Raw genomic sequence first — 24,886 nt, 5'->3', positions numbered from 1 at the left:
TCAATCACTTGAGCCATGTCTGCTTCCCCATTTTCATTTCAAGATCACTCTGGAGTATAGAGAAGAGATTAGAGAGGGGCCAGCATGGATAAAGGGAGATACTGTCAGAGGCTACTGCTCAGTCCTACTCCTGGTTCTACATCCTGGAGAAATCCTCACACAGGTCGTAAGGGGCCCTACATGAGCGAACACACTATGGCGCTGTCTGTAGTAGCTAGTGGATGGAGGCAATTTAGAGGTCCATCACTCTGGGTGATGGGATTATGGAGAAGCAAGGCAAAACTATAATTGCTGTGACTTATAGACTGTGGTTAACAGCAATACTATAATATTCTTGCATCGGGAAACGGACTTTGGCCCAGTGGTTAGGGCGTCCGTCTACCATATGGGAGGTCCGCGGTTCAAACCCCGGCCTCCTTGACCCGTGTGGAGCTGGCCATGCGCAGTGCTGATGCGCGCAAGGAGTGCCGTGCCACGCAAGGGTGTCCCCCGCGTGGGGGAGCCCCACGTGCAAGGAGTGCGCCCGTGAGGAGAGCCGCCCAGCGTGAAAAGAAAGAGCAGCCTGCCCAGGAATGGCGCCACCCACACTTCCCGTGCCGCTGACGACAACAGAAGCGGACCAAGAAACAAGACGCAGCAAACAGACACCAAGAACAGACAAACGGGGGGGAAGGAATTAAATAAATAAATAAATCTTTAAAAAAAAAAAAAATTCTTGCATCAGTGCCAAAGCCGTAGTGTGTTGATAAAGGAGGTGAATGGAAAAAGTGTGTCAAATGTATGCTATGGACCATGACTGGTGGTAATAGCCTGATGATACTGTCTCATAATCTGTATCAAATAGTCCACCAGGGGGTGGAATTGTATGGGAAAGCTACACATCTGTATGATTGTTTTGCAAGTTCACAATATCTGTAATAAAAATATATTTTAAAAAATTAGTATGGGGTGGGGGAAAAATACACCAAATGTATGACAAGGACTATAGTTGGTAGTAATACTTTGATGATGCTCTTGCATAGCTGTAACAAATGTTTCACAACAATGCAAAGAGGGAAGTGGATTTGGCCCAGCGGTTAGGGTGTCCGTCTACCATATGGGAGGTCCGTGGTTCAAACCCCAGGCCTCCTTGCCCCATGTGGAGCTGGCCCATGCGCAGTGCTGATGCACGCAAGGAGTGCCCTGCCATGCAGGGGTGTCCCTGGCGTAGGGGAGCCCCACGCGCAAGGAGTGCACCCCGAAAGGAGAGCCACCCAGCATGAAAGAAAGTGCAGCCTGCCCAAGAATGGTTCTGCACACACGGAGAGCCGACACAACAAGATGACACAACAAGATGACGCAACAAAAAGAAGCACAGATTCCCGTGCTGCTGACAACAACAGAAGCCGACAAAGAAAACAATGCAGCAAATAGACACAGAGAACAGACAACTGGGGCAGGAGGTGGGGGGAAAGGAGAGAGAAAGAAAGAAAGAAATCTTTTAAAAAAACAAAACAATGCAAAGAGTTGGTGGAGAGGTGATGTATGAAACCTCTGTGTGATGTTATGTATGTTTATTTTGTAAGTTCACAATCTTTAGTATACACTTATTGTTTATGCGTGTTTATGTATGAATGATATACTTCAATTAAAAAAAAAACGTTATTGGGGGAACATATATAGCTCAGTGGTGGAGTGCCTGCTTCCCATATACAAGGTCCTGCGTTCAATTCCCGGTACCTCCAAAAATAAAATAAATAAACTGATGAAATTCAACCTTTAAAAAAAAGACATTATTGGGACATTTGAAAAAAAATTGGAAGATAGACTATATACTCTATACCATGTTAAATTTCTTGAACCTGATAACTGTACTTAACCCAAAGGGGTGCTGATGTAAAATACCAGAAATTGGTTGCTTTTATTATTTTTTTAAAAGATTTATTTTCTATTTATTTCTCTCCCTTCCTTGCCTCCCCCCCAGTTGTCTGCTCTCTGTGTCCATTTGTTGTGTGTTCTTCTATGTCCACTTCTAGTCTTGTCAACGGGACCAGGAATCTGTGTCTCTCTTTGTTGCTGCATTAGCTCTCTGTGTGTGTGGCACCACGCCTGGGCAGGCTGACCTTTCTTTTGCACTGGGAGGCTCTCCTTATAGGGCACGCTCCTTGCATGTGGAGCTCCCCTACACAGGGGACACCCCTGTGTGGCACCGCACTCCTTGCGCGCATCAGCACCATGTGTGGGCCGGGTCCACACAGGTCAGGAGGCCCTGGGTTTGAACTGTCGACCTCCCATGTGGTAGGCGGGCTGCTCTATCCATTGAGCCAAGTCCACTTCCCTGGTTGGTTTTCATAAAGAGTATTTTTTTGGGGTAGGAGCTTATAGACACCAGGACATAAAGCATAAGTTACTTCCCTCACCAAAGTCTATATTCACGTGTTGGAGCAAGATGGCTGCTGACATCTAAGAGGGTTCAGGCCTCCTGGGTTCCTCCCTTCCTGGGGCTTGCATCTCTTTCCTCTGTATGCTTACTTCCCGGGGCTCCAGCTTAAGGCTTCAGCATCAAACTCCAACATCAAACCTCCATCATCAAAAACCCTCCAAATCTTTTATCTGTGAGTCCCCTCAATGCCCTACTGGCACAAGAGATTTACACAACTACTTAATCAAGTAAACCTATGAATCCAATATAATCTAGTATGCCCAGAGGAAAGGATCAGTTTGCAAACATAATACAATCTTTCTTTTTGGAATTCATCAGTAATATCAGACTGCTACAATAAGTGAAAATGCTTTTTCTTAGGAAATGTACTTGAAGTATTAGGTGTTTGAGGAGCTTGATATAAAAGATATAAAAGACAAAAACAAGGATAGACAATTCTTTTGAGAAATTTGGATGTGAAGCAGAGGCCAGAGCCATCCCTCACATGTGCACAGTACTCTAAAAACACTTTTTTAAAAATTAGCCGAGTAATACATATTCATTGTAGAAAAATCAGAAATTAAAGATTAAAAAAAGAAATGTAGCCACAAATTTCTCCTGATGAGCAACAGGGCTGATATTTGACACTCAGGAGAGATAGCTCCTGAGACCCTTCACAAATGCAAAATTTGCAAAATCCCTACTAGGAAAGCCTCCATAAAATTCAGGATCTACCAAGTGGATGTTCAATAAGATGGACAAATCCAAGGAAGAAAAGCAAGCTTGATAGAGGAAACTTACATGCTAAGTTTTGGGCAGAAGCAGTTTCAGTGTTGAATTCTGAGATTCTCCAACGAAAAAGATAGAGGGTCTGCTATGTGCCAGGTTCTGGGAATATGCAGGTGAGCAAAACAGGTTATCTTAACCTTACAAGGCTTGAAAGTCTATCAAATAGTCAAACAAATAAATATATAATTATAAACTATGATAGGGATTATGTAAACATTTAAAATACGGTGATGTTCTTAGATAAAAACCTTTGTGGCTAAATGCTTGCCGACATCCTTAACACTTTCTTTGGGAGAACTCCAAAGGAATGTGGATCTGGGTCTAAATATACGTCCGTTTTTAAAATTTTGTTTTTAATAAAAGCTTTAAGGAGAGGTGACACCGAAAACACGTAAGGACCTTGATTTGTTCAATTAGCTGAAGCGTCGGGACAGTGGGTCAAAGTAAAAACTACATTTCCCAAAGGGCAGCGCGGCACGTCACAGAGGTAGAACTGCGCACGCGTAGAAGGGTTCTCTGTGCTGCGACCAGATCATAAAAGGGGGGAAAGTGCGTGAGGTTCTCCACGCGCCGCGAATCTTCGAACGCAGGTGCGTTTCCTTCCGTAGACTGTGAAAAAGGTTTAGAGGGGCGCGCCTGCTCCCGCCGTCGCAATTTCCAGCTCGACGTGCTTGTTTCGTCTGTGACTTGGTAGGTGGGAATGGGTCGCGGTGGAGGAGGGGCCTCCGCAGACGCACAGGAACGAAGGGGCTGGGGTCCCCCTTCGGCGTCCCCCTCCCCGGGCCACGCAGCAGCGGCTCTGGAGGGGCGGTGCGCGCGCACCCTGGGCGGGAAGAGGCGGTGTTGACGGGAGGGCGGGCCGCGTCAAGCGCTGTCTAGGGCGTGCGCGTGCGCCCTGCTGGGCCCGGGAAGAGGGAGGGAAACCGCGACACGCGGAGCAGAGGCGAGGGTTTGGGCCGGAGCGCTCGCCCCAGGTGCCAGAACTCGAGTAGAGAGGATGGGCGCGAACGCCAGCTGTTTTTATTATTTCCCCAAAGTGTGCCCATCTGAACAGCTAAAAGCAACCTCGTCTTCCCTCCTCCAGAATCTTGCAGTTACCACCTCATTTATGCGCGCCTTCTCCCCCTGCAACCATGAGCTTGGGTCTGTACTCGCCAGCACCTCTTCTCCAAATCTTTCTAGAACCACTCATGTCAGACTTGGCCTCCACCTTTCCAGTGAAATAGCTGTCGCCAAAGCCACTAGTGACCTCTAGATTGCCAAGTTCGGTGTTAAAGTTGGTTCTCCATACTGCCCTAGTATTTGATGGGTCCATTGTTTTTTATATTTGGCTTCCCGAACATTCCGGAACCTTCCTTCCCTGAGGCTCTCTGGCCTCACTTCTCTCTTCTGTTTCTTGCTTCTCCTCTTTAGCCTTAAGGTTGAACTCCCCCCGGGCCTAGTCCTAAATCTCCTCTTTATATGTTTACTCCCTAGTATCCTTTTCAAAATTTTAAATGAGTATGAATACCATCTGTTGTGCTGATAACTTTCAGATTCCTGTCTTCGGTGCAGTGCTCTATCCTAACTCCAGATTCTTATATTTAGCTCCCAGATGGCTTCTCTTAAATGTCTAATAGGCATCTCAAACAGGTCCATAAGGAAATTTTGATATTTACTCTTCACACACCATCTTTCCATCTTCCCGTTCCATTTGCTCAAACCAAAAATCTTGATATTCTTTTTAAAAACAATTTTCTTGTGATATTATATATCTATTCACACACTTCCATTTTAATCATTTTTAAATGTACAATTCAGCATTATTAATATATTCAGTGTTGTGTTACCATCACCACCTTATTACCAAAACTTTTCATCACCCCAAACAGAAACTCTGTATGTGTTAAAGGGTTTCCAGGACTCCGTTCTGCTCGGCAGTATGTTTTGAGGACTGGGGTGCCAGGCCTTGTGCTAGGTGCTGGGAATGTACAGATGAATAAAACTGCACCCTGCTCTTCTAAGTGCTTGTGATCTAGTGGGAGAGACAAGTGAAACGTTTAGTCTCTCAAGTGTATATGTGACAAGTGCAAGAACAGAAGTTTGTGCACCAGCTTTGGAAGATTTGTAAAATTTTGATTGCTCTTGCCTTGGGGCAGATAGGAGGGACCTGTAGTGACTAGATCCCCTGCAGTCCTTTCTGGTGGCGGTTCTTTAACCCTAATGTAGGCATACATATATCACCATGTTCCCTTGTGCCATGATGTGAAAAAAGGTTGCCAAGTACTACTGTAGAAACATGAATTTTTAGTGCTGCCGTTTGATTTGGACCCTGATAGCTGAAGAAATTTGAGAGACCCAGAGGGGAAGAAGGGAAAGATCAAAGGGCATTCCAGGCAGGTGTAACAGGTTGGGCAGAATCACAGATGCTGAGAAGGCGAGCTTGTTTGGAAAGGGAGTAGGGGAGTGGAACTGTTGGGTGTGAAGAGGGTTGTTGGAGAGGTGTACTGTCCAGCTTCTGAAGCAATACTTGGAAGGTGTTTAGTAAATCAAAGTGTCCATTTTATAAATACCTGGCCCAACAACCAGGCATCCTCTTCTCAGTGGGTAGGTCCATTGGGATCCATAGTTACAGGGACTGTCTCTGGAGCCTGAAAGTGGGGACATGTGGGAAGGCAAAGCCTTTTTTTTCCTGATTTTTAAATTTGTATGCAGAGATTCTTACGAAGGTTTTAAGAGACTTTTGATGAATCATATGCACTAGAAAAAAAAAAAACAAATTATACCACTTTAGGATTCTTGGTCATTATATTTGCAGAGTGGAATGTACTTTGGTGAGGGCTTTTGGAGCCCAGAAGGCTCAAGAACTGGAGTTTGGTTCTAGAGTGAGTTTGAATCCCATGTCAGCCATTCATTAATGTTGTATGACCTTAGTAAAGTCATTTATTTCTCCAAGTACTAATTTAGTACTAAATTAGTAGTATCTATTTCATGGGAATATTGGGTGAATTAAATAGGGTAATCTACATAAAAGTGTTCAGCCTACCGTAGGCACTCAGTAAGGATTAGCTGTCATTATTACCTTTTTTTCCCTACCTCCTTTTTTCAGATACCACAATGACCACCACCTTCCTGGTATGCTTGCTGTGACCTGTCAGTGTCCTCATAAGATCCTAATGGTTGATTGGCAGTTTACACTAGACAAAATACTTCTCCTGTCATCAGCTCTCATTACTGAATATGCTGAAGTTTTGACATTTTATATATATATATATATATAAAAGCCTTTATTTATCCCTCCCCAGGTGGTTCCCTGATTTGTTTGCTTGTTGTTGTTTTTTTTACTTGTTGTTTTTTGCTCCTTGTCTTTTTTTTTTTTTTTTTTCAGTCGTGGTCTTCTCATTTCTTCTTTAGGAGGCATTAGGAACCCGGGACTTCCCATGTGGGAGGTGGGTGCCCAACAGTCTGAAACCATATCTGCTCCCTCCCCTATATATATATTTTGTTGTTGGCTTTTTAAATTCTCTTTATTTTTTTCCTTTCCCCTATATATTTTTTGTAATATTTATGTAATCTAATGCTTCTTTAAGAGTAAAAATAAAAATTTTTTAAAAAGTTCCTTTTAGGGGAGCAGATGTAGCTCAGTGGTTGAGCACTTGCTTCCTATGTATGAGGTCCTGGGTTCAATCCCCAATACCTCCTTAAAAAAATAAAAATCTGATCCACAATAACCCAGGTATCTATCAACCAGTGAATGAATAAACAAAATGAAGTTTGTCCATACAATGGGATATTGTTCAACAAAAAAAAGGACTGAAGTACTGAAACATGCTACAACGTGGGGGAACTTTGAAACATTATACTCAATGACAGAAGCCATTCACAAAAGACCTTATATTATATTATTCCATTTATGTGAAATGTGCGGAATAGGCTAATCCATAAAGACAGAAAGTAGATTAATGATTGCCAATAGTGATTGCCCTGGGGGAAGGGGAGAATGGGGAGTGACTGCTAATAGGTATGCAGTGTTTTTTTTGGGTGTCGAAATGTTCTGAAACTAGATGGTTGCACAACTCTAAAATTAGATAATTGCACAACTCTGTGAATATACTAAAAAAACTACTGAACTGTGCCCTTTAAAAAGATGAATTTTATGATACATGAATTTTATCTCAATAAAGCTATTATTTTTTAAAAACCTGCAAGGACAGATTAGTGGTTACTAGGTGATGGGGGAAAGGTTAGGGGGGAGCATATGTTTAAAAAAATAAATGTTAAAAGGAATCCATATCAGGAATATACTTGATAATGCAGTGCGTACAATTTTGGATACATCATAATATTTTTCTTTTTTTTTTTTTTAATGAAATTAACCTGAAATAAAAATTTTGCTAGATGGGCTTAACTGCAGATAGGAACAACTAAATATCTTATATAAATAACAATTAAGAAAACACCTTGACCATATACTGTTCACAAAAATTAATCTCAGATAGGTCAGAGACTTAAATGTAAAAACTAAAGCTATAACATTTCTAGAAGAAAACTTAGGAAAATATCTTTGCCACCTGGGGGCAAATAACACAGAGCAATAACCATAAAAGAAAAATTTGGTAAGTTAGACTTAGTCAAAGTTATAAACATCTCATAAATACAGCAGTAATGAATAATCTGAAGAGATTAAGAAAAAATTCCATTTACAATAGAAACTAAAAGAATAAATATATAGGAATAAGTTTAGCTAAGGATGTAAAGGAAACTACAAAATATTGGTAAAAGAAATTGAAGACCTAAATAAATGGAAGGACGTTCCATGTTCATGGGTTGGAAGATTAAATATTGTCAAGATATTTAATACCCAAAGCGATTTACAGATTCAGTGCAATCTCAATCAAAATTCCAACAGCCTTCTTTACAGAAATGGAAAATCCAGTCATTTATGTAGACAGGTTAGGGTCCCCAACTAGATAAAACATCTTAAAAAAGAAGAATGAAATTGGAGGACTCAATTTCCCAATTTTCAAATCTATTACAAACCTACAGTGGCTAAAACAGCATGATATTGCACAAAAACGGACATAAAGATCAATGGAATTGAACTAAGAGTTCAGAAATAGACCTTCACACCTATGGCCAATTGATTTAAAAAAAATTTTTTTTTCTTTTTATATTTTTATGCCAATTATTTTTGGTGGTGGTGCCAAGTACACTGTATTGAGAAAGAATAGTTTCTTCAGCAAATGATGCTGGGAAAACTGGATACGCAAAAGAATGAAGGAGGACTCCTACCTTACCTTACACCATATACAAAAGTTAACTTAAAAGGGATCAAAGCACTAAATATAAGAACTAGGACTATAAAATGCCTATAAGAAAACATAGGGAAGCCTCTTAAGGACCTTATGTTAGGCAGTGGTTTCTTAGACTTTACCCCAAAAGCATGAGCAACAAAAGAAACAAAATAGATAAGTGGACCTCAACAAAATGAAAAACTTTTGTGCATCAAAACCTTTATTATGAAAGTAAAAAGACAGCTTAGCCAGTGGCAGCAAATATTTGGAAACCACACCCCTGTGTGGCACGGCACTCCTTGCACGCATCAGTGCTGCGTGTGGGCCAGCTCCACACGGGTCAAGGAGGCCTGGGGTTTGAACCACGGACCTCCCATGTGGTAGACGGACGCCCTAACCGCTGGACCAAGTCTCCTTCCCCATCTTAACAATATTAAGTCTTCCTATCCATGGATGTTCTTTTAGTTTCCTGGCTGCTGAAATAAATACCATGCAATGGATTGGCTTAAACAGTGGAAGTTTATTGGCTTATGTTTTGAGACTAGAAGTCCAAAACCCAGGCGTCATCAAGGTGATGTTTTCTCTCAGAAGACTGTGGCATTCTGGGACGGGCTGCTGGTGATCCTGGGTCCTTGGCTTTTCTGTCACATGGCAGCCTCTCCTGGTTTCTCCTTTCTCTTCCAGGTTCTGTTGACTTCCAGCTTCTGGCTGTTCTCTGTCTCTGACTTTCCCTATAAGGCCTTAGTAATAGGATTAAGACCCCTGGTAATTCGGTTGGGCCACACCTTAACTGAACTGATCTTACCAGAAGATCCTGTTTACAATGGATTCACACCCACAGCAATGGATTAAGAACAAGAACATGGTTTTCTGGAGTATATAGCTACCACAGATATCCTTCACATCTGTGAAGGGCCTCTTTCTTTCAACAATGTTTTTGGAGTAAACTCTTCTTTCGGTAAATGCATTCCTAAGTACTTTTTTTTTTTTTAAGATTTATTTTTTATTTACTTTATTTTCCTTTTTTTATTCCCCCTTCCCCCAGATGTTTTGCTCATTTGTCTGCTCATTGTTTGCTTGCAAGCAAACCGAACCCGGGAACCAAACCCGGGAGCTCCCACAGGAGAGGCGAGTGCCCAATGGACTGAACCACATTTGCTTCCTGTGGGCTGCGGTGGCTGCTGGCTTGTGGCCTCTTTGTTGCAGCAGGGGCAGAGTCTAGCTCATTATGGCCATGTCTAGCTCTGTTGCAGTGAGAGGCGTCATCTGCTCATCTTCTTTTAGAAGGAACCAGGACCAGAACCCAGAACCTCCCATGTGGTAGGTGGGCACCCAAGTGGTCGAGCCACATCTGAGTCCCACATTATTATTTTTGATGCTATTATAAATAGGAATAATTTTTAAAAATTCATTTTCAGATTCTTACCAATTGTTTGGAAATAAACCGATTTTTGCATTTTGATCTTTGTATTCTGCAAACTTGCTGTAATAACCTTATATTTAGTTTTAATGGTTTTTTAGTGGATTCTTCAGTGTTTTTGCTACACAGGGCTTGTCATCTGCATAGTTAGTGCAGATGTTCTTTATCAGGTTGAGCAAGTTCCCTTCTGTTCCTAGTGTGTATGTTACTTTTCAAATAAACAGCAGTAGAGACTCTAAGGAAATATGAATATTTAAAGACATGGAAAAATTTACTCTGTATTCAGTATGATCCAGTCATGGTGGGGAGATAGAAATGTGTAGTTTGAAGCTTTATAAGAAGGTAGGAGGGAGCTGATGTCGCTCAGGCAGTTGAGCTCTCGACTCCCACATGGGACGTCCTGGGTTCTGTTCCTGTGCCTCCTGAGGAAACAAAAACAAAAAGCTACAAGCAAAACAAATGAAAAAACCAACTCAGAGAGGCCAGTGTGGCTCAGTGGTTGAGTACTGGCTTCCCACATATGTGGTCCCAGGTTCATTCCCCTGACCCGGTACCTCAAAAAAAAAAAAAAAAAGAAGGTAAGCTATCATGCAAAGTTTCAAAATCCTAAAGTTTCCTGTCTACCCTTTCCAGTCTACACTTATCTTTAGGGATATGTCCATTTTTACTAAATTGTAACTTAATCTCTTTTGAATTACTTCCTTATTACCTTTTAGTGTACAGAGCTTGTCATCTGCATAGTTTTACTTCCTTTCCAATTTGGATGCCTTTTCTTTTATTTTCTTGCCCAGTTGTACAAAAATTATCTCTTATTGTACATTTTGTACATTTTATTTTTTTTCAGAATACTTTTTTCTTGTATAAGATATATGTATTTTTTTAAAGATTTATTTTTTATTATTTCTCACCCCTTTCCCCTTCCCCACCCCCAGTTGTCTGCTCTCTGTGTCCATTCGCTGTGTGTTCTGTGTCCACTTGTATTCTTGTCAGTGGCACCAGGAATCCATGTCTCTTTTGTTGCATCATCTTGCTGTGTCAGCTCTCCGTGTGTGCAGTGCCACTCCTGGGAAGGCTGCACTTTTTTCACGTGGGGCAGCTCTCCTTTATGGGGCGCACTCCTTTAGCGTAGGGCTCCCCTATGCAGGGGACACCCCTGCATGGCATGGCACTCCTTGTGCACATCAGCACTGCACATGGGCCAGCTCACCACACGGGACCCGAGGCCCTGGGTTTGAACCCTGGACCTCCCATGTGGTAGGCAGACACTGTATCCATTGAGCCAAATCCACTTCCCAGATATATGTATTTTTAAGTAGTCAATTTCTTACCACCATACAGTAAGAAAGCAGCAGTGCTTTATATCTTGGAAACTGCCTCATATCCATTGAAATCTTATTCAAGTTTCCCCAAAGCATGGCAGGGTGATAGGGGTGATACCCATTTTACAGTTGGAAAAAATGGAGACCAGAAAGCATGAAAAATTGTTAGGATATTAGCAGCAGAGCTGCACATGGTGCTTTTGAAAAGCACCTAAGTATTCCTTGTCTTGGTTTAACATACTGCAGAGACATAACCAGTGGGTTGGGTTAGAATTCCAGGACACCTTACTATCAAGTCCAGTAACGGGGCTTTCTCCTTGTCCCTGTCCCTGCCAGGCGCCCTCCTATACCATGGCCCTCGTGTCTGCTGACTCCCGCATTGCAGAACTTCTCACAGAGCTCCATCAGCTGATCAAGCAAACCCAGGTAAAAGCCACAGCCCTTCACTCCTGGAGGGCAAAATGGGTTGGGCTGCTGGGCGTGGAGAGGTGGGGCTTGTGTTCCGAGACATTGGACTTGCAGAAACCGAGGAGATGTAATGAAGGGGAGATCAGGGGAGTTTGGGTATGACTGCCACTCCTGCTGGGTGTCCTATCCTATGCAGGACTTCATGATTCTTTTTTTTTTCAATAGCTTTATTTAATAAAGTTCACATACCATATGATTCACCCATTTAAAATGTACAACTCAGTGGTTTTTAGTATATTCACAGAGTTTACCTGTTATTACAATCAATTTTAGAACATTTTTATACCTGTCAAAAAAGCCCTGTCCCCAGTAGCAGTGACTCCCCTTGCCCCTCTACCCTCCCAGCCCTGGCATCCATGATCTGCTTTCAGTCTGTGCGGTGCTGCCTCTTCTGGTCAGTTCCTATAACTGGAATCATACAATATATGGTCCTTTGAGACTAGCTTTTTTCACCTATCATGTTTTCAAGGTTTATCCATGTTGTGGCACAAACCAATACTTCATTTCTTTTTATTGCCATTGTCTGGTGTTGTCAGAGGATCCCACAACCACCCTCAGAATAAGTGCCTCACTGGAAGGACTCACAGAACTCAAAAAACTCATGGTGATAGTTTATTACAATAAAAGGATACAGATTAAAATCAGAGGCAAAAGGCACTTAGGGCAGAGTCTAGGAGAGACCAGGTGCAAGCTTCCAGTTGTTCTCTTCCAGTAGAGTTGTACAGACAGCATTTAATTCTCCCAGCAGTGATATGTGACAGCATATATGGAGTATTGCCAACCAGTGAAGTTCACCAAAACCTTAGTGCCCAGGGTTTTTATGGGGGGTCAGTCACATAGGCATGGAGCACCCAAGTGATCGGTCTGCTGGAGTTGCATCTCACGGTCTGATGTGAGGACTAGTTTCCAGAAATTCTTTCCCAAATGATATCCTTAGTAGTAGATGTAACAAGAAAAATAAGGCGGCGGACTTGGCCCAGTGGTTAGGACGTCCGTCTACCACATAAGAGGTCCGTGGTACAAACCCCAGGTCTCCTTGACCCATGTGGAGCTGGCCCATGTGCAGTGCTGATGCGCACAAGGAATGCCGTGCCACGCAGGGGTGTCCCCCGTGTAGGGGAGCCCCACGCGCAAGGAGTGTACCCCGTAAGGAGAGCCACCCAGCACGAAAGAAAGTGCAGCCTGCCCAGGAATGGTGCCGCACACACGGAGAGCTGACACAAGATGACACAACAAAAAGAAACACAGATTTCTGTGCTGCTGACAACAGAAGCGGACAAAGAAGAAGACACAGCAAATAGACACAGAGAGCGGGGGAAGGGGAGATAAATAAATAAATAAATCTTTTTAAAAAAAAAAACAAGAAAAATAAGAGTCAAAAGATACTGGCGCATGGCTAGCGCTCCATTCAGTTTTCAACAATTGTTCCGGTCATTCGTCGTATTGTGGGACCAGAATGTCTCCCCAAGTGATGCCACTCGGGTTGGCAGGTTTCCATTTGACCTTTTCAGGCTCCAAAAGCGGGCATGCTCTTGGCAAACACACAGCTTTGCCCCTTCAGGCAGCTGGTGTAATTGAGCTATGAGACAACATTATTCTCTTGCTCTGAGCCTCTCTTAATTTTTTTTTTATTGACTTTGTAATAATATTACATTAAAAATATATATGTGAGGTCCCATTCAACCCCACCCCCCCTCTCCCCCCCCCCCCAACAACACTCGTTCCCATCATCATGACACATCCATTGGATTTGGTAAGTACATCTTTGGGCACCTCTGCACCTCATATACATTGGTTCACATCATGGCCCATACTCTCCTCTATTCCATCAAGTGGGCCCTGTGAGGATTTACAATGTCCGGTGATTACCTCTGAAGCACCATCCAGGGCAGCTCCATGTCCCGAAGACGCCTCCACCTCTCATCTCTTCCTGCCTTTCCCCATACCTTTTGTCCATTATGTCCACTTTTCCCAATCCAATGCCACCTCTTCTATGTGGACATTGGATTGGTTGTGTCCATTGCACCTCTCTGTCAAGAGGAGGGTCAGATTCCACCTGGATGCTGGATGCAATCCTCCCATTTTCAGTTGTAATCACTCTAGGCTCCATGGTGTGGTGGTTGTCCTTCTTCAACTCCATCTTAGCTGAGTGTGGTAAGTCTAATAAATCAGATTGTAGGTGCTGGAGTCTGTTGAGGCTCAGGATCTGGCTATCACATTGGCTCTGAGCCTCTCTTGTGGCGCCAGTGTTATATTGGGTCTCCTCGTTCCATAACCCATTCATTCATTCCTTTACCCTCAGCTACTATTTCTATTTGTCATTTATTTATATCCAAACTTTTCTGCCTTTGGAGGACTTGTTAGGTTTGGCCCTGGTCCTGGTCCGTACTCGCTTAGCAAGTGTCTCCCGCTCGGGCCACTCCCATTCATGGAGGGTAAAGTTACTCGGGTCCCAAGCTCCTAGTGAGCTGTCTACCATGAGGCACCACAGCTGCATTCACTGCCAACCCCATTTTTGTCCAGTGGCTGAAGGCACTCTATCCCAGGTCCTTGGGATTCTTATCATAAAGATGTAAAGGTAGAGTTACAGTCTCTTGCTTAGAGATCATCCCACCCTCTGGCACTCACAGTTGAGACTTCTAGGCCCAGGACCACCGCATCAGGTAGGAAAAAAGAAAGATAAGGTGATGTAGAGAAGAGTTGCAGAGTCATACCCGCATCCTTCCCCACCCCCTCATCCCCAGATCAACAGGTCGTAGATGTGGCGTTAATCCCTGGGCTCGGGGCTCTATTCCATTTTATGTGTCCTTGTGCCAGGACCACACACCATCTTGATTCTTGTCACTTTGGATAGATTTTGAAACCAGTAAACCTTAGTCCTCCAATTTTGTCTTTCTTTTGCCAAGATTATTTTGGCTGTTCTGTGTCCCTTGAATTTCCACTTAAATTTTAGGATGAGCTTGTCAATTTCTGCAAAGGAGTCATCTGGTATTTTGATGGGGATTGTGTTAAATCTTAGCTCGATCTGTCTTTTTTGATAAAGGAACATCACAAAGAATTTAACTTATTATGGTATAACTTTATGTCTTTTGTAATGCATTAGTCAGGTAAAGAATCCTTTCGAACTTGCCCTGAATTTGGATTTAGGAAATGAGGGCTATATTTGGGGGCCTGTGGCCTGGGATGCAAGATGCAGGGCCTCCCTCATGTCCCGTTGTCCTCATCAATGCAGGAAGAACGTTCTCGGAGCGAACACAATTTGGTGAACATCCAGAAGACTCACGAGAGGATGCAGACAGAGAACAAGAGTGAGTAGCTGGGCTCAGGAGAGGGATGAGGAGGGGGTTAGGGCCAACACTGTGTGCATGGCTGTTAGGATTTTTGAAAAGGACTTTTGCAGATATTTGCCATTTTCCAGAATGAACTGCTTATTAGGCCAGAGAGACAGTCTTCCCGGAGGCTGGCTGATCTAAGGTGACCCAGGAGATAGGTGGCAGACTGCCTAGCTCTGAGGACTGGGAGACCCCTCAGCTTTGAGGCCTGGGGAGTCAGTGAGATGAGGGAGGCTGCAGGGAAAGTGCTGGGAGCGCACCAGCACTGCCCAGCTGGTGTTTGCTGAGCAGAGCCCCCTGGTGTGCCCAGGCCCCTGGGGCCTGAGTCAGGGCCTGAGTCGGTCAGTCCTCAGACCTGCAGACTCCTGGGCTGCTGCTTTCTAGCTCTGAGTAGCTTTGAGAGTTGTTACCTGTTTTCTCCAGTGAGCTGACATATTTTCTGCATGTGTCATGATGTGGAAAGGTTAGAAAGTTCTCTCCTAGGCGTGGTGATGGCATTTGTACCTTTGAAAATGTGAGCTCCTAGAGTGGGGTATCAGCAGTGCTTATCAGGCTTAGGGAGCACTGCTGAGCCTGTACTTCCACACCTCAGTCCCCGGCCTCTCTGAACCTCCCACCAGCTGATTTCTAGTGCAATGGAGGTGACGCCCCTGCCCATGCCTCTTCATTCCTGTGTTTACTCTGCAGTCTCTCCCTATTACCGGACAAAGCTGCGTGGCCTCTACACAACTGCCAAGGCCGATGCAGAGGCTGAGTGCAAGTGAGTACCATCCTCTCTGCCCTGCCGCTGCCTCCCTGGTCCTCGCCCCTGGACCGCAGCCCCCATCCTGCCTTCCCTCCCAGGGACAAGCCGGTCTTTCCTCCCCAGCCTCTCCTTTTGGGTCCCACCTGCCCTACAGCCTATCTGAGGCTCCCTCTTCTGCTTAGCCCTGCTGCTCCACAGACGGCAGCCAGGCATGTGGGGGTCAAGTCCTGCCTCTGCTGTTTACTAGGCACGTGACCCAGAGCAGTCTGAAACTTTCCAAGACTCAGCTGCTCTATCATGAAAATGGAATAACTGCCCACAAGATTGTAAACATAAAATGGGGTAAAGCAGATGAAGTGTCCAATCACAGTGTTTTTCAAACTCTTTTGACCATGACCCCCAGTAAAAAATACATTCTCTATCGTGGCCCAGTAACCACCACCACCCCTCCCGTGTGGCACTCACTGTGGGCCAGGAACTTTTCTAAGCACTTTATAGACTTGCCTCATTTGATCCTCAAAGCTGCCCTATTTTACAGATGAGGAAACTGAGGCTTAGAGGAGTTATGTAACCTGATGAAAGTCACACAAACTAGTAAATAAGGAAGCCTGATTTTAAACCCAATGTCTATAATTTTTAATACCAGGCTATATGCCTTTCCACAGTACACATTTATTTTCTATGTGTTGGAACAAGAGTTTTGAATTTACAATAACTGCTGTTACTACGCATAGTCTATTTTATTTTTTTTTAATGCTCGTTGCTACCCAAGAAATTCATTTCCTGACTAATGAGTTGCACTTGCAGCTTAACTAACACTGCCTTGCATGTCGAAGATGGTGGCTGACATTCAGAGCCCAGTGGGGGTGACAGCATGTGCCAGAGACGGCCTCCAAGCAGCCCTCCTCATGGCACCGAGGCTCTTCCTCTCCTCCACCGGCCTCTTCGCCAGCTCTGTCTTGTGCTCATGGTCCTGGGTTTTCTTTGCCTGTCGCCAGCCATTCTGCAAACCTTTGCTGGTGCTCACTCTGCACCTGGCGCCAGGCCCTCTCCAAGCAGAGAATTGAGTGAGAATGTCACTCTTCTACCTTCAAGGATACACAGTTCAGAGAGGAGAGACAACCTAAAGGAACAGGGACAGGGCAGTGTAGTTGGCAGACACGCAGAGATGTGGCCTGGGATCTGGGTGGGCTCATGGAAGAGGTGCATTTTGAGCTGGGCCTCGGGATGGGGCATCAGTAGGCAGGTAGGGGAGGTCACGTAGCCCAGGCGAAGGCTGTGGAAGAGAGTGACAGCACTGTACGTGCATTGGGGCAATGAGAAATCATCCTGTATGATTGGAGGAGGGGACAGCAGGGCATGCAGGGTTTCCAGCACCCTGGACTTTACCCTGGAGGCCATTGGAGCCAATGAGGGCTCAAAGCAGCACCCTGGATGCTATGAAGGTGATGGACTGGTTGACCCCAGCCTGGCCAGTTAGGGGTCCAGAGAAGAGATGGTGATGGTGCTGGACTGAGGCAATAGCAATGAGGTGGAAAAGCAAGGATGGGTTCTAGGGCAGTTTCTGAGATCAGACCCAAGGCCTGAGTGACCAGATGGGAGAGGGGAAGTTAAAGACTCTGAGGTTTTTAACTGGGACAGAGGATCTGATGGGGTCCCTCCACCAGGTTGGGGAACAGAGTAAGAGGGTAGAGCTGACCTGGAGGGGCGAGAGGGTGTGAATTTGGATTGAAGGTGCTGCCTTGAAGACCGCCTCCTCCTTGGCTCCCTGGTCCACCATCCTCCATATCAGCTTCTCCCTGATTTGCAGATTTATAGTCTGGCCACCACTGTGCCCTTTCCCACTTGCCATGGCTAGCATTCGGCTTGCTTATGTCAGCATGATTCATGTCCTTTTGAGAGTTAAAGGCACATTCTCCCTTCCCAGCCTAACTGCTGACCAAGTGAGGCAACGACTTCTAAAACCACTTTGGTGTGGGCTCTTCCCGACATTGGCTTACCCAACATGAAATATTTATATGCTTGTTTCAGGGTCCCACTGTCATGCAGTTCTGCTGCTGTAACACTTTTTCAGCCTCTCAAACCTTCACCCACTCATTTGGTAAATTACTTCCTCGTTTTCAAATACCATGCTGGGAAAGGGGGAGCAGCGAGGTTGATAAGGAGTCACCCCTGCCTGCCAAGAACTCCGAGAGCCTGGCTGGGGAGCACTCTTGTTTGGCATTCAGGAGGCACCAAGCCAAGTGCTCTAACATGTGTCAGCTCATTTTCCTTATGGCTTGTTTATCAACCCCTCAGGAAAAAGTGGCACCAATGCCCAGGTTGAGGCGCTGAGCCCAGTCTGTGACCTGCTGTGGTCCCTCCTGTGTGTGCTCCAGTTGCCTCCCAGGCATGTGGCTTCATTGCTGACCTCTGTGTGGTCAGGGGCAGAAGTTAGGGCGGGGGCGAAACACCTCCCCTCTGGCCCCTGAGCTAACATATCACAGACTCAAGGCTGGCACCCACCTCTGCTCTGCAAGCTGGAGCAGCACTGTGCAGCAAACCGTCTGCTGTCCAGGCCCTGCGTCTGGTTTGGAGAGGTGGTCCAGAGCCACGGTTTTGTTTGGTTTTTTTTACTTTTGTTTATTCATTTTTAGGAGGTACTGGGGCTGAACCCAGGACCTCGTACGTGGAAAGCAGGCGCTCAATACTGAGCTACCCCTGCCAGCCTAGGCCACAGTCTTCATTCTCTTTGCCAGGTGCTTGATATATTTCAGCCCTTGAGTCATTCTGGCCCTTGGAAGGCTAAACTGTACCTCTGTCTGCATTGGCTTAGCCACTCCAACTACTACCTTCCAGAGTTAGAACTCTTGAGTCACTGAGGCTGTTAGAGTTCTCCACTGTCTGTGGTCAAGGTGTCAATGAGGACATGATCTGTGACACTGTTCTCTGTGCCCTTAATGTAGCTGCATCTTGAGAAATGCTTTTTGACTAATGCCAGAAAATAACTTTCCCTCCAGGGAATGGCTACCCATTCTCTACACCAATACAGAAAGCAAGCTCTTTGCTCTTGTCTCCCTTTGACCCCTAAAGCCAGTGTGCCACCTCGAGATCTTTTTCCAAAGAGATGAATGGTTCAACAGCACTCCTTTGCATTTTCTGCAAAGTTGTTCCATTTGTCTGGAGCCTGGGACTCAGCTGCTTTCCATCTAGTGCTGCAGGCACAACTCTGGCTCTCTCTCAGCGAGAGAGACAGAGAGAGAGAGAGAGAGAGAGAGAGAGAGAGCTGGAAATCAATTAACTTTTTACCTTTTTCCTTTTTCAAAGGTAAGCCTATTGTAAGTTCACAACTTCTGTAATATATATATATTACAGAATATATATATATTACAGAATAATATATATATATATATATATATATATATATATATATATATATATATATATATATATATATATATATATATATAAAGGTGAACCTAATCAAACAGGCCGTGAATTTGTCTAAGCCATACTGGGCTGTCCTGAAGGGCCCACACGTGTTGGCCTCCCACTAATGGTCGGCTGGGCCCCCTTGGCTGCCCCAAGGGATGTCAGCCAGAAAGAAGCCCCCTCAGCTGGCCCAGCCTGCTGCCAGGCTGGATGTGGAGAGAACAATGCTATGGCTGAGAGGTCACACCTGAAGCTTTTATGGTTCTGAGATGGAGGAGATTCTGTTCCAAAACACTGGTTTTATAAATAGGAAAAGATCTAGGCTCTGATAACTTCTGCATTATCAGTTCTGTTTACCTCAGTATTTCACAGAGTTGCTTGGCAGTCTGCCTGTGCGCAGAAGTTCTGATCTAATTAGGGTGGAGCTCAGACATTGATATTTAACTTTTTATGTTAAAATACCTTCAGTTTTAGGGAAATGTAACATTTTACATTTGCTTTATCATTCCTTCATACAGACATACATAATTTCTCTTATGAACTGTTTAAGTTGCAGATATGATACCTCTTAACCTCTAAATAGTATTTCCTAAAGCAAGGACATTCTCTTACACCACCACAGCACAAACATCAAAATCAGGAACTTAACACTGATAGAGAACTATGAGCTAATCTACGGATCTTACTCAAGTTTCATCGCTGCCCACTAATGTCTTTTATAACAAAAGGGGGAAAAAAGTTTTCCAGTGCAGCCCATGGCTCCATTTAGTCTTTACATCTCTTTAGTCTCCTTTGATCTGACAGTTCCTGTCTGCCTTTGCCTTTATTTTTATTTATTATTTTAAAGATTTATTTTAGTTCTCTCCTCTACCCCCTGTTGTCCGCTCTCTGTGTCCATTCGCTGTGTGTTCTGCATCTGCTTGCATTATCCAGTGGCACTGGGAAACTGCGTCTCTTTTGTTGTGTTGTCTTGCTGCGTCAGCTCTCCATGTGTGCGGCACCACTCCTGGGCGGGCTGTGCTTTTTTCACATGGGGCAGCTCTCCTTTTAGGGCGCACTACTTGCACGTGGGGGTGCCCTTGTGGCAGAGCACTCTTTGCACACGGCAGCACTGCACGTGGGCCAGCTCACCACGTGAGTCAGGGGATGGAACCCTGGACCCTCCATATGGTAGATGGGTGCTCTGTCAGTTGAGCCACGTCTGCTTCCCTGCCTTTGCCTTTAATGACCATGGCATTTTGGCGATTACAGGCCAGTTATTTTGTAGAATGTCCCTCGGTTTGGATTCCTCAAGATTAAATCCAGGTTGTACATTTCTGGCAGAAACAGGCCAGAAGTGATGATCTTCATGCAGTATATTAGAAGGCACAAGACACCTAACTGGTCCCATTGCTGTGCGTCTTCCAGGTTTCTCCAGGGATAAGTTGCTATTTTCTATTGTGTAATTAAGTATCTTGCAGGGAGATTGTCAGTATCCCATATCACACCAAACCTGCTAGTTTTAGCATCCGTGTGTGACTGTTATTTGTTTGAAACAAGTGGTATTTTTTAAAAACTCTCCAGGGGATTCTGATGTTCAGCTGGGCCGAGAGCCCTCCACTAGTATCTCGGCACACAGCTCAGGACCTGCTGCAGAACTCCGGCCCTCCCCACGGATGCAGCGAGCGGCACTCAGCCTTTCAAGGCCTGGCGGCCTCTCTGCCTGCTGGGCCTCCCCGCCCCACAGCCCCATGCTCACACGCCTGCTGGGGCTCTGGCCGACCCGCCCCTGCACCCCACACCAGCCAGACTGGACCAAGTGTTTCTGTGGTGGCCCCAGTTCCCCCTGCCCAGGCTGCCCTTTACCCAGTCTTCTGGCCTCTGCCTGGCGAGTTCCTGCTCATCTGAGCTCAAGAGCCAGCCCCTTTGGGACTCCTGTGTTGCCCTATTATGCGGCGTTCCTGTGCCTCCCTCCAGTACCAAGTGGGAGCTAATAAAGATTCCATGCTAGAGGAATGGATTGTGGTCTGGCTATGGGTGAGGAGGAGAATGAAATTACCCAATGTGGAGTCTGGGCTGCTTATTGCTGTGGAAATATTCTATGGGGAGATTCCCCAAAGTCTAGGAAAAAGGGACTTTCTTGCAGGAAGGATGTGTGTTTGCTTCTTAAACCCCAGTAAACTGAGTTCACAGAGGTGTCCCGGGGTTGCAAGTCCATGCACGCAAGTGGCTGCCCGGGGTTACAGCCTTTCAGAGCACAGTCTCCTCCCCCAGCCCTGCTTCCAGCCAAGACGACTGCCCCACAGTCCGCTAGAGGGTGTGTGTGTGTGTGTGTGTGTGTGTGTGTGTGTGTGTGTGTGTGTGTGTGTGTGTGTGTGTGTGTGTGTGTGTGTGTGTGTGTGTGTGTGTGTGTGTGTGTGTGTGTGTGTGTGTGTGTCCGTGTGTGTGTGTGTCCCTGGGCAGGCCATGGTCTGCCCGCCTTGTCTCCAGTTAGGGGCTACAGCACTGCAGCTGCAGAATTTGACGGGTGCCTTCGGCAAAAGCAGCTCCCTCGGCTCTGGTTACTTCCTGGGATCCTTTCTCTTAGATTTTTGGCTGCCACTTCCTTACTTCCTTGTCCGTTCATTTTCACTTTGAAGATTAAAGAACACCTATTTAGGGTTTATGTTTTTCATAAGCCCTAAAAACCGGCGGGCTGGGCTGATCCAAGTAACCCTTCCCGCGGTGCCCAGCAAAGGAGTCGATGCTCTGCTGCAACCAGCCCTCTTCTCCCTTCTCCCCACACTCAGCATCCTCCGGAAAGCCCTAGATAAGATTGCTGAAATCAAGTCTCTGTTGGAGGAGAGGCGGATTGGTGAGTTGGAGAGGATGGTTCCAGCAGCCCTGGACCAGCGTGAGGCTTCCCGAGTGGTCTCCTGGGTGGGAGCCCATGGCTGCGGCCCCCGCAGCAAGGCCTGGGGCATGGTAGTGGAGGGGGCTGCGGGGACTAAAGGAGGACCCTCCCAGCCCTCAGCCGCTGGCAGGGGCAGTCACCTCTCCTCACCCCACCCCTGCAGCGGGGAGAAACTGGCTGGGTTCCCTGCACAGCCACACCCTGGGTGTCTTGAAGGCAGCTTCCAGGGAGCTGCCTCCCTGACCCTCACGAAGGGCACACAGCCAGGCTGGGGCCGCTGAGCCGCACCGAGGTGGCCACGGCCCTGCAGTTGCAGAGGGTTTTCCCCTTTAACTGAATCCCACCATACAGGAATAGAAAAGCATACCTGAGTGTCCAGCTCAGGAGGTTTTCAACAACTGGACACACCTTGTCCCCAGCACTCAGGTCAAGAAGCAGGACATGACCAGAAGCTCCTTTGCCCCCTCTTCTGGTTCCTTCCCCCAAGAGTATCCAGGGCCTTGAGTGCCAAGCTGTTTAGCCTGGCAGTCTCTCTGGCCCAGGCCATCTAGAGCCAGGGAAGAGGCCTGTGCCTGGGGAGCGGGGCCCTGGGCCGGGCCCACATGCCGGCTCGGAGGACGGGAGCGCCGCCCTTCTTCCCACAGCGGCCAAGATCGCGGGCCTGTACAACGACTCGGAGCCCCCCCGGAAGACGATGCGCAGAGGGGTGCTGATGACCTTGCTGCAGCAGTCAGCCATGACCCTGCCCCTGTGGATCGGGAAGCCGGGTGATAAGTGAGGGCAGACCCAAGGGGGGCTTGGCCGGCCTCACCTGATGGGGGAGGTGGCCAGGGAGGGGCTGGAGGTGGGGCTGGGACTCAGTTTATTTCCCTCCCAGGCCCCCACCCCTCTGTGGGGCCATTCCAGCCTCGGGGGACTATGTGGCCAAGCCTGGAGACAAGGTGGCCGCCCGGGTGAAGGCTGTGGATGGGGACGAGCAGTGGATCCTGGCCGAGGTGGTCAGTTACAGCCACGCCACCAACAAGTGAGTGGACACGCAGCTCTCGGCCTGCCCCCACCTGGGGCTGCCGCTTGGCGCCTAGCTGCAGAGGATGGCGCTCAAGCCCTGGCTCCTTCAGCGCCCTGCCCTCGCTCGACTCGCTCCCCGCCTGGGCTGTGCACCTCACTGCATCCAGTGGTTTCCCTTTCTCCTGCAGGTATGAGGTGGATGACATTGATGAAGAAGGCAAAGAGTGAGTGTCTGGGCCAGGAAGGGGCAGTAGACAAGCTGCTGGGAAGGAGCCCCCCCACCTGGCCACAGGTTGACACAAGCTCCCCCCTCCAGGAGGCACACCCTGAGCCGGCGGCGCATCATCCCCCTGCCCCAGTGGAAAGCCAACCCTGAGACGGACCCTGAAGCCCTGTTCCAGAAGGAGCAGCTTGTGCTGGCCCTGTATCCCCAGACCACCTGCTTCTACCGTGCCCTGATCCACACGCCCCCACAGCGGGTAAGGCAGCCCAGCCACTGGCCACTGTCCTTGCGTTCCCTCCTTTTGTTTCATCTTAGACCCTGAGCTAAAGGAGACCTCCGTGGTGACCTCCCTCCTTGGTCCCTTGGGCCCTGTCCCCTAGAGCAACCTGGCTGACCCTGCTCTTTCTAGCACTTTGGATAGCCCTGAGTGGCACAGGCCTGACATGTCCTCCAGGCCACCCTCATGTTTGTATTTTTTTTCCTCTCCCCTCCCCCCCCAGTTGTCTGCTCTCTGTGTCCATTCGCTATGTGTTCTTCTATGACTGCCTCTATCCTTATCAGTGGCACCAGGAATCTCTGTTTCTTTTTGTTGTGTCATCTTGTTGTGTCAGCTCTCCGTGTGTGCAGCCCATTCTTGGGCAGGCTGCACTTTCTCTCGCGCTGGGCGGCTCTCCATACGGGGCGCGCTCCTTGCGCGTGGCGCTCCCCTACAAGGGGACACCCCTGCATGGCAGGGCACTCCTTGCACACATCAGCACTGTGCATGGGCCAGCTCCACATGGGTCAAGGAGGCCCGGGGTTTGAACCGCAGACCTCCCATGTGGTATGCAGACGCCCTATCTATTGGGCCAAGTCCGCTTCCCTCACTTTTGTATTTTGGTAACAGTCCTGAGAAGGAAGCCACATGCCCAGACCCTTCCCCAGAGCTCCTGACTCCTGCACCTCCACCCTGTACCTGAGGCTGCTTCCCCTTGTGCTGCGGACGCCACTGCTGGCACCTGCTCACCTGTTCCCTGAAGGCAGTTGTAAGGCTCTTCTCCCTCCTTCCTCCAGGACCCCTGCCTGATGCCCTCTGAGTTGTCTCTGATCCTCTTAACACAGGGTTAGGCCCCAAGGCCCTCAGGCATGGCCTGGCTGTGTAGACAGTGTGTGTCTTCTCCTGGCTCTTTGTCCCCTGCCTTTGGTCCTTTGTTGCTGAGAAAAGAGCTCTGTGGCAGCAGGGACTGGCTCCAGAGAATGACGGCTGAGGACAGAGGGGGGGCTGGGAGTCTGTGGGCTGGAGGTGCTTGTGGGTCTTGGCTGGAGGCATGGCCTCTGAACAGCTCCCTCCCCCCTGCCGCAGCCCCAGGACGACTACTCAGTCCTGTTTGAAGACACCTCCTATGCAGATGGCTACTCTCCTCCCCTCAACGTGGCCCAGAGGTACGTGGTGGCCTGTAAGGAGCCCAAGAAGAAGTGAAGCAGGCCAGCAGACTCAGTCTCCTGCTGCCCTCCGGGGGGAAGCCACAAAAGATTTTCTGTGATCAAATAAATATTCTTCCCCCACTTGCCCCGATCGCTTGGATTTTACTTCATCAGATCCTCTTCCCCTCCCCAAGTTGGGGAACTGGAGGCTGCAGGATGGA

The 24,886-nt window shown here is 47.1% G+C and overlaps 1 protein-coding gene across 4 annotated transcripts; it reads left to right on the top strand.

The window, feature by feature from the left end:
* The first annotated feature begins 3,678 nt into the window (after positions 1-3,678).
* Positions 3,679-24,811, top strand: SGF29 (SAGA complex associated factor 29). Of its 4 annotated transcripts, none has more exons than XM_004461466.3 (10): positions 3,679-3,780; positions 11,539-11,628; positions 14,903-14,978; positions 15,690-15,762; positions 21,927-21,991; positions 22,675-22,804; positions 22,908-23,054; positions 23,227-23,262; positions 23,355-23,517; positions 24,604-24,811. In XM_004461466.3, the coding sequence occupies exons 2-10, from the start codon at positions 11,554-11,556 to the stop codon at positions 24,718-24,720; spliced, it is 882 nt and encodes a 293-aa protein (XP_004461523.1). In that variant the 5' UTR covers positions 3,679-3,780; positions 11,539-11,553; the 3' UTR covers positions 24,721-24,811. The 4 variants fall into 4 exon arrangements, with proteins under 4 accessions (XP_004461523.1, XP_004461522.1, XP_004461524.1 ...); XM_004461465.4 differs by having other exon boundaries at positions 3,679-3,880; XM_004461467.4 differs by lacking the exon at positions 11,539-11,628 and having other exon boundaries at positions 3,679-3,880.
* The last annotated feature ends 75 nt before the right edge of the window (positions 24,812-24,886 follow it).

The sequence above is a fragment of the Dasypus novemcinctus genome, chromosome 23, assembly GCF_030445035.2.
Source record: "Dasypus novemcinctus isolate mDasNov1 chromosome 23, mDasNov1.1.hap2, whole genome shotgun sequence".
Lineage (NCBI taxonomy): Eukaryota > Metazoa > Chordata > Mammalia > Cingulata > Dasypodidae > Dasypus > Dasypus novemcinctus.
Note: the sequence above shows the minus strand (reverse complement) of the source record. Positions and strands in the feature narration are given on the sequence as shown.